We start from the raw sequence: 9897 nt of genomic DNA on the forward strand, positions 1-9897 counted from the left end.
TTAAGAAGCCATTCAAAACAAGTCATTCACAATAATGGGGATTTTTTTTTATTTTGTTTGGACAAAATGAATGTTATATATGTTCAGATGACATCTCAGAAATCAAACCTGTAGACGTCTTGCTGTTTGATAACATTAATCATGATTAGTTATTTTCATACATATAACATTTACCTCAAGAAACCCCCTCAAGCTTTTGGTATTTTATATTGTATCTCAGTTTTGGTGGCTTAATATTGGTTTTAAAAAACTGGAAATCCACTGAGTTGTAGTTGTGAGTGTGGAGTGCCGTGTTCCATGTTTAATGTGGATGGGCTTCTCCGAGTGGCTTTGATCAATATGCATCAAGAAAAGGGAAGTGGGGGTTGGTGGCATCTCTCCATACCTTCTGGCCATCCTTCTGTAGATAGAACATCACTGATTCATTTGCGCAAGTGTCAGAATTTAGATTGTCATTCTTATACTTGTGTTGTGCTCACCTCTATTGATGGAATGATAAGTCTTTCATTCCTGTTAAAGGACTCTATTTGCTTCATATCATTTTCTGATAAACTGAAATCAAACACCTGTTTTCAAAGAACAAAGATTTTTTTGTAAATGCAAGAAATTACATTATTGTTCCCAGGAGCCATTTTCTCACACATTATACATTAAGTAGAATCAGTCTTGACTCTTCCTAACTTGAGTTAATCTAAATCTCTCAATAAGAATGACCAGATTCTCTAACCCTAACTAACCTACAGCAGTATCATTCTGGAATAGCCCAATAAAGGGGAAAAGGCTAATAAATTAGGGTAAGCATCACCAAAACCAGCAGAACTACACCCACAAAGAAAAATAACAGATAGATATACTTGTTTGCACATGATCTGAATAGTAAAACTCCACAAACAGTTCAGTCATCTGTCAATGCGGAGGAGGTCAGAATTGAATATTGTCTATGACCACAAGGTGGCAGAACATTTAAGCCTAAATCAATGAGAAGTAAACCTTTTGGAAAATCTGATGTATTATTACAGTAAGCATTTCAAAACCGTAATCAAAACCATGATTTATATGTAACACTCCACACTTAAAATGTGTATGTCATAGTTTACCTCAATGTTTTCCTTAATCCTAGATGGAGTGACACTTTTTGTGATGCAAATAATTCCCCTCTGCACGTGCCACCTGTCAGACGTTACAAACATACAGCTGCTGCAGTGACAAAAGCTGGTGTTTCTGAGAGGCTAAAAGCTGCAGATAGCTGCAGTCTTAGAGATTCTGTGTTTTCCTGTTACAGTGGGGACAGATATCACCAAGCACAAGCAATGTAATTTCACCCTGTAACATTCACTGTTTGTACTGGAAGATAGGCCTTCATTCAGAATGAAGGGCCCCAGTGTGACATCCACCTTCTCACCTGATGAGAACCTGGGCGGGGGTCTTCTTGTAGTGGGCTGCTATGGCCAGCAGCTTCGGGTCATCGAGCAGCTGTGGTTCTCCAGGAGAAGTCCATGGTCGGTCGGGAGAACCCAGAGGACTGTAGGCTGTCAGTGCCAGGCCTCGACTCCTACAGTGAGCCAACAGCTGTGACTGGGTTAGATATGGATGACACTCCACCTGGAGAATTGAGTCAGAAATATATTAACATTATATTCAGATCTGGCAAAAGTGAACCTAGAGAACAAAAGTGAACTTCTCAATGACTTACAAACAAGTAGAATTAAATGTTGGAGTTTGTTAGATGTTGTTTTTCTGTTATACTGTAAGAGATTTGCAGCTGAGGTGACCATTAGACATTTTGGATGTTGTTGACCATAGAAACTTAATTAAACTAACTTAAAAGCCGTAAAAAAAAAGCAATTCTGGGGATGGAGAAGATTTGAGTGCTCTTGAAGTTGTTAAGGAAAACTGAATTAAACTTAAAGGGTTAGTTTCCTGGAAACCTATTAAATGTAGTGTTTGATTTAATTCCAGTACCAGTGGAGACCCACCACTGAGAATTTATTTTAAGCACGGATTCACCTTTTTTGTTTGTCTAGTTGTTTAATTCAGAGGGAATGTTAGCTCTACATCATCAGTATTAGTGTCCTGATGGAAAGCAATGAAAGATTATGCTAATGAGGCTAATAATACCTGGTTGACCACAGGTTTGTGTTTTCCACAGTTGAGAATGTCATCAATTTGTCTGGCATTAAAATTTGACAGGCCAATGGCTTTCACTAGACCCTGGTCCACAAGTTTCTCCATTGCTGCCCATGTGTCCCTGTAATGGGTGTCTGCGTAGCGAACCGTGCCATCAGCTCTCCTAGGGATCAACTCTTCTCCTCTTCTGAAATTAGGAGAGATAACAATGCTTAACAGGAGGAATGCCCCACCCTCCTGGAGAAATCATCATAGAGATAGAGGATATATCTGAGTCCCCCCCCCCCCTTCCAAAAAAAAGCTTCCTTTTAACCAGATAAGTATGAATAATTAAAGTAAGTGACATAGACCAGAATCTGTATTCTGATCAAACATGTGTCAGCTACAAGCATAATCAATTTTATTAGCATGAAATAGCAGGTGGAAGCAACTGTACACTCATTTTACCACTTGGTGATGGAATTCTGAACACCTGGGACCTTGAGGGGAATGGATTTTAAGTTAAACACAAATGAACATGTTAAAACATTACTCAAATGCCATTGGCCAATGCATGAGGTACAGGTCCAGATAGATCAGTCCAAGATCAGACAAAGTCTTTCTGCAGGCTGCCTCCACATCTTCAGGGTGGTGCTTGGTGTTCCACAGTTTTGAAGTCACAAATATATCTTCTCGTCTCAGCTGCTGATAAGATTATACAATGATTTGTTACAGGACACATTAATGAAAAAAATTTTTTTTTCACACAGTTTGATCTGAATATTATTGTAAATTTTTTCTTCATGTGTCTCATTTACCAGGAATGGTCCACATTGGAAAAAATTCACTTTTCTAGTGGCAGAAAGTTACCTTCCCTGGCCCCACTCTCTCAGCTATGGCCCGGCCCACTTCCTGCTCGTTGCTGTAGGCGGCTGCACAGTCAATGTGCCTGTACCCACAGTCCAGTGCCACAAGCACAGCTTGTTTAACCTGAAAATCACCAGCATGCAAAGTCACCTTTTCCAGCTATCAACAAATCACAGCGGCAGCACGTTCACGATTACATAATCATACACAGCATTGCTATTTATGGATTATGTTGTCCAGGTATTCTATTTGTTCACAATGAATCAGTTTTGGTTTGACAAAAAATTGTAGTAGTGTTGTAGTATTTTCAATGTGCTGTTCTAGAATGTGCGGGGTAATGGTCCATCCTGCAGTCCGTGGTCTTGTATGGTGTGGAGCTGAGACACACCTGCCCAGGTGAGCTCTTCCAGGTTCCTAGACCCACTGCCGGCATGTGTTGACCACTGCTGAGTGAAACCATGGTTGCCATGCTTCTCTTACAGTCTGAAAATGCAGTGGAGCAACAAAAATGAGGTCACCCTGCTAACTTTAGACAGCCACTGCAGCCACTAAGACATGCACAGATAGTCTTATGTACACAGAGCTTTAAGCATCTGAAAGTGCTTTGCATGGGTTTTTTTTTATTGATATAAATTCTGTTTTTTGGAGTTGTTCATCTGGTTAACCAGCAATGTGTGTGTATAACTTTATGAGATGGTTTATTACAATCACGGATGTGTGAACTTAATGAATGTTTAGGGCTGTATTACAGTGAAACCTTTGAACACCAAACTTTCATTATGTGTAGCATGAAAAAATGCAATGTCATGTAAACTTCGTGAAGTCCCACATACAGTGAGGAAAGTAAGTATTTCAACATTGCAAGTTCTCCCACTTAGAAATCATTGAGGGGTCTGAAATTTTTATCTTAGGTGCATGTCCACTGTAAGAGACATAAAAAAATCTGGAAATCACAATGTCTGGTCTTTAATAATTTATTTGTGTTATTGCTGCAAATAAGTATTTGAACACCTGCCAATCAGCAAAGATTCTGGCCCTCGAAGACCTGTTAGTCCACCTCTAACAAGTCCACCTCCATTCCACTTATTATTCTAAATTACAAGCACCTGTTTGAGGTTGTTAGCTGCATAAAGACACCTGTCCACCCCACACAATCAGTAAGACTCCAACTACTACTCCAACAACCACTAACATGGCTAAGACCAAAGAGCTGTCCAATGACACCAGAGACACAATTATAGACCTCCACAAGGCTGGAAAGAGCTATGGAGCAACTGCCAAGCAGCTTGGTGAAAAAAGATCAGTTGTTGGAGCAATTATTAGAAAATGGAAGAAGATAAACATGACTGTCAATCTCTCTCTAACTGGGGCTCCATGACAGATCTCACCTCGTGGCGTAGCAGTGATCCTAAGAAAGGTGAAGAATCAGCTACTGGAACTACTGGAAGGTTCCTCTGCTTAAATCAGCACACGTCCAGGCCTGTCTTAAGTTTGCCCAAGACCATTTAGATGATCCAGAGGAGTCATGGGAGAAAGTTCTGTGGTCAGATCAGACCAAAATAGAACCTTTTGGTCTTAATTCCACTTGTCGTGTTTGGAGGTCAAAGAATGATGAGTACCATTCCAAAAACACAATCCCTACTGTGAAGCATGGGGTTGCAAGCATCAGACTTTGGTGGTGTTTTTCTGCACATGGGACAGGACGACTGCACTGTATTAAGGAGATGATGACCGGGGCCATGTATTGCAAGACTTTGGGGGAACAACCTCGTTCCCTCGGTTAGAGCATTGAAGATGGGTCGTGGCTGTGTCTTTCAACATGACAATGACCCAAGGCACACAGCCAGGATAACCAAGGAGTGGTTAGCCAGCCTCCAGACCTAAACCCTATAGAAAATCTTTGGAGGGAGCTCAAACTCCATGTTTCTCAGCGACAACCCAGAAATGTGGCTGATCTGGAGAAGATCTGTGTGGAGGAATGAGCCAAAATCCCTGCTGCAGTGTGTGCAAACTTGGTGAAAACTACAGGAAACGTTTGACCTCTGTAATTGCAAACAACGGCTACTGTACCAAATATTAACTTTGATTTTCACAGGTGTTCAAATACTTATTTGCAGCAGTAACACAAATAAATTATTTTAAAAATCATACATTGTGATTTCCAGATTTTATTCAGACCCCTCCATGATTTCAAACTGGGAGAACTGGGAGCTCAAATTCTTATTTTCCTCACTGTATAAGGAAAGATTTTAAAAGAGACATTTGCAAATGCACTGCAGGATGGGTCCAATATTAAGGTCCTGGGTCCAGTCCCCAGGGAGCATGCATGCAGTCACTCCAGAAAAGGACCAATGCCACATGCAAAAATGACACTACATACATTATGGTGCTTTTGTTCAGAATTTTGAAAATATGTTCAAGGTAAACTTGTCTAATCGTACAATGTGACTTGGAAAACAAAGAATATTGTACTAAAAGTGATAAACTCAGGGTGTGAGCATCCACACTGAAATACAATGTACCAACACAATGCTTTCATTTTTGGTAAACAAAACTATAGCCTACTGCCATCACTGTATTTGAAGTCAGTGAAGTTAGGTCCCTTTTGATTGACAACATTTCATGCTGCTGCTATGTTAATAGTTCACTCCCTTAATATAAGTTTTTTTTATAAATGACTCATCAAAAACATTTTGTTGCTGAGCCAAACATGATTGTGTATTATCATGAATCTCTTACCTTCAAAGTTGCTTCTGTGTCAGATTGAGTCAGTTGTGGAAAGCATAAATGAACTGAGTCCAAAGAGTTCATTCACCCATTAGCCACAGGGAAGAAAACTATCCAAAGTACAAAAGCTTTCATAGCTAGACACCAGTACAACATCCAAAAGGTTATATAATGTGAGATATACTACTCAGTGCCCTGTAACTTGCAAAACTCAATAGTCTATAGTCAGAAAGCAAAGGACTATTTTTGTTCACAGTTTAACCATTGTCAAATTCGAGATGTCAAAATATTTCAATTAATGTGAAAGACTTGATGATAATGCAAAGAGAAAATTATGCCTAGAGCTATTCAATTCATGAGACGTTAGTCTATTGTCTATGTCAGTGTAGAAATGTTTAATTGAAAACGCAACAAGGGGTCCTAGTAGTGCTGGTGGCAGTTGAAACACAAGGAATTAGATCAGTCAAAGATCACAGATCAGTCAAACCAGTTTCATATCATATGGCAATGTCTCATTATTTATTCTCCATATTCATTCTGATAAATAGTTTAAAGTTCGACAATGTACATAAAGGGCCATGAGCTCATGCACATCGGCCATCTTACTAGGTTACTAAGAAACGGCAGTTATCTAACAAATAAGTCACAAGACTGTGGAGACTTGTTCTAAGTGTTAATTTACTTATATAAAAAAGTGTAAAAAATTGTGGTAAAAGCGGCCTGTTTTGGTTTGGCATTTTATGTAATAATTCTCAAATTTACTCCTCACTGATTTTGTGGTGTTACGGTGAACAGGTATGATTAATGCAGGTTTTTTTATGGCTTGGCCTCTCAGTCATAGAGCCTCACCCCTAACATAATGCTGCATGTTAGAACAGAGGCTTTGGTACAGGACCCGGCTGTCCGCGATGCTCTTACCAAACAGAGCAGATGTCTTTCTCCTACATGCTCCTTGTGCTGTGTCAACAAGACCCACTTGACTTCCCTTATGTGGTCAGACAAGCTCACTGTCTTACTCAACCCACACAGAGGAGAAAAAAACCCTTGCAGGAAACTTCTAGAGCTGTTTGATTTTATAAGACACGGATTAACCTCTTACTTCAACTGTCCAATTATAGTTATAACATCTGTTCCATCTGTAAATAGTGTGCTGGTTAAATGTGATGTGCTATTACTGAGTGTGGAGGTTGTATATTAAGACCGTTTATTTTTTAAAAAAATTTGATAGTCTGCCTTGCATAGCTTTAATTATAATGATCCTTGACCTTTGTGGTTTTAAGCATAAGATGGTGCTGTCAAGTTGTGAGGGAAGCAGAGAGTAGACCGTGATGGCATTTATTACAATGATTACGGTTACACAAACGAACACAGAACACTTGCGGGTAAGTTGAGTAATAACAGACAAAGACACTAGATGCACACCTACAAACAGGAACACAAACCAGACACAAGTACAGGGGACAACAGAGATGTGACGAACACAGGGACAAACACAGGCATGTTAACCAACAAAGGCCCAAAAGGAAACAAAGGGTTGGGCACAAACACAGGCACACACACGCACACGCACACAGACACACACACACACACACACACACACACACACACACACACACACACACACACACAGGCGCCTTGGGGAAGGGTTCAGGAGAGACGCTCCCACGGGGTCCAAGGATGGCCAGCGTTCCCCTCTGAGAGGTAGCACATCCTCCGAGTGCCAAACCCCCACCCCTCACAACAAGTGCCAGAGACCTTCTGGAGGGCTTGGGTGATCTTTCCCAGTCAATCAGGGATGACAAGGAGAGGTTGTACCAGTCCTGGTCAGCAGGCTGCTCTTCCACTTCTGGGAGCGGGTCCATCATCCTCCTCCCCCAAAAGACCAAGACAGGGGCTGGTGTCTCCATGGAAACCCCTCCCAAACTCCCTCATTGCCTGATGGAGGGGCTGCACCAGAGGCACTGGGAGACACCGGGGTGCCTTGTGGAGAATCATGGTGCACAAGGGAACAGTCCCTTGCTGGATGACTAGGCTCCTCGCTGGCCACTTGGGCCAAGAGGTGCCGGTAGGTCGTAGCCACCCTCTCCTCCTGCTCTGCAAGGAAGGCACTCCCCCCAACAAATAACGGAAAAAATCAGAGGTGAAACCCTAGTTCTCCAGAAGCGTGACGGCTCTCGTGGCAGCAAGCCGGGCGAGGTATCGTTTGCTTCCCTTCTTGCCATGTTTCCGTTTTGTCATCTTGGATCGGCGTGTTGTTATTGTCACATTGTGAGGGACACCAAGCTGAGAGTAGACCGTGATGGCGTTCATTACATGATTATGGTTGCACAAACGAACACAGAACACAAGTTGAATAACAACTAGACAAAGACGCTAGACAAGACAACAAGTGCAGCATATCACATTGACGAGACGAGGAACAGTAGATACGAATGACAAAGATGCACACGCACACTCAGACACACGTGGACACGGACGGACATAAACACTCAGACGCGCCCGAGGGAGGAGTCAGGCTGGACCATGACAGGTGTGAGTTTTCTATCACATCTGTGACAGTCTGTTCATTGTAGTCATGCTTCATTGAAGTGAGGAGTGAGTGAGAAAATAAATAAATATAAAAAAAATAAGTGACTACTCGTTTATACCAGTCTTCCTTGTACACTACTGTTTATAGCATTTTCTACCTACTTGACTCTTCAGAAGCATGTAAACAACCTTTGAGGTACATTTGATGTGGATGAAAATTAACTTCATTAGAGAACAATATGGAGTAATGATAGTTGGCTATGTATTTTCAGTTTATTGTCATCATTACATCACATCAAAATTGTTACTTACTTCTTGTGAAAGTATCCCTAATAAAAATTAAAGTGATTTATCAGATCCTTACCTCAACTGTTAAAGAACAGCTTCAGGCTAGCAGCTGATGGTAACTAAAGGAAACCTTGATATATGCCACCTACATTAAATGCCACCTACAAGTCTTGCATAAATGCCGACTTATAGTCACCATGAGTCATTTTAATGCCGAACGCAGAGAAGAAGGTGCTTCTGAATTCTGAAGTTTTTAAAGCTGCTCTGGTATGTGAAATGATTGTACAGACCAATAAAACATTAATGGTAACACAGAGAGAGAGCACTGAATGTGTGCTGGTGACAAGTGTCCTCAAATTTCAATACAGTTAAAACCACAGCATATTTAGAACCTGATTTAAAGGTTTTCCTATAATTAAATGAAAATGCAGTCATGGAACATACAGCAATAATCCTTAGAAATGCAATACCTTGTTCCACATAATGGTGTGACTAAAATGTCATGCAATGTGGTCAGCACGTATACCAGTCACTGGAAAGGTGCTGCTGTTTTTGCAACAGGGTTTGAGCCATGAGCCAAAAGAATGTTCTGGAAATTGGCAGCAGTAGTGGATAACCTTTAGGAACTGGACTGTGTCCAGACCTCTGCAGTCTCGTCATCAATGATGCATGTCCATAGCTTTGTGTTATTGTAATCATAGGTCACTCACAAGTTTACCACAGTATCTAAACCTGGTTTTACCTTGAAATATTAGGTCAATTCCTCACTTTTCTCACTTATTTTCAAATTATAGTGAACTACAGTGACATGTGGTGTCATTTGGAACTTTCCCACTAATCTTCCATTACAGATTCCCAGTAGAGGGCATGACATCATGGATATCTAAACACATTCCTAACAGCCCTTTTAAGGATGTTTGGGAAACACAGTCCTCATGTCATTCCAGCTGTCATCAGTGGAATAACACTCAGAAATCTCCTAATCGGCAGGTATGAGCACATAGCCAATGGAGGCATGTAAAGTGATTCTGGAGATCAGTCACATGTCTGAGACTGTTAACTGTTTTCTTATATTTGACCTACCGGTATTCTTTGACAAACCCCTTAATAAACCTGCTTAATCTTTAATATTAAAACAAATATTTATTATATGACACGTCACATAGACCAGTGATATATTTTAAGTTTTATTAAAAGAGATTATAATATAAATATTATAAAGATTAACTTTATAATGGGGTTTTCCAGCTGTTGTTTGCTTTGGTAATATTCATAAACTGCATCTCAGTAGTAGTAGCAAAAGTCTGCTTATTTACTGTTATTTAAATTAGTTTGCCTAAAAAGGAGGCATATTATTGACCACAAAAAAGCCAATTTAGT

The 9897-nt window shown here is 40.5% G+C and overlaps 1 protein-coding gene across 1 annotated transcript; it reads right to left on the minus strand.

Moving 5' to 3' along the window:
* Positions 1-65: 65 nt before the first annotated feature.
* Positions 66-5824, minus strand: akr1a1a (aldo-keto reductase family 1, member A1a (aldehyde reductase)). The gene is made up of 9 exons (XM_076997562.1): positions 5713-5824; positions 3362-3456; positions 2977-3096; positions 2660-2811; positions 2119-2314; positions 1403-1602; positions 1098-1170; positions 480-566; positions 66-400 (listed from the first exon to the last, which is right to left on the minus strand). Exons 2-9 carry the CDS (start codon positions 3440-3442, stop codon positions 335-337), a joined length of 975 nt encoding a protein of 324 aa, XP_076853677.1. The 5' UTR covers positions 3443-3456; positions 5713-5824; the 3' UTR covers positions 66-334.
* Between the last annotated feature and the right edge of the window lie 4073 nt (positions 5825-9897).

Source organism: Brachyhypopomus gauderio, chromosome 3 (genome assembly GCF_052324685.1).
Source record: "Brachyhypopomus gauderio isolate BG-103 chromosome 3, BGAUD_0.2, whole genome shotgun sequence".
NCBI classification, from domain to species: domain Eukaryota; kingdom Metazoa; phylum Chordata; class Actinopteri; order Gymnotiformes; family Hypopomidae; genus Brachyhypopomus; species Brachyhypopomus gauderio.

Excerpts from the sequence above, each read along its gene's own strand:
- akr1a1a (XM_076997562.1), bottom strand. The coding sequence starts at position 3,442 with ATGGCAACCATGGTTTCACTCAGCAGTGGTCAACACATGCCGGCAGTG. Across the intron at positions 3,097-3,361 it reads GGAAGAGCTCACCTGGGCAG|GTTAAACAAGCTGTGCTTGT; the intron begins GTGTGTCTCAGC and ends GGTGATTTTCAG. Across the intron at positions 1,171-1,402 it reads CCCGCCCAGGTTCTCATCAG|GTGGCACGTGCAGAGGGGAA; the intron begins GTGAGAAGGTGG and ends AACGTCTGACAG.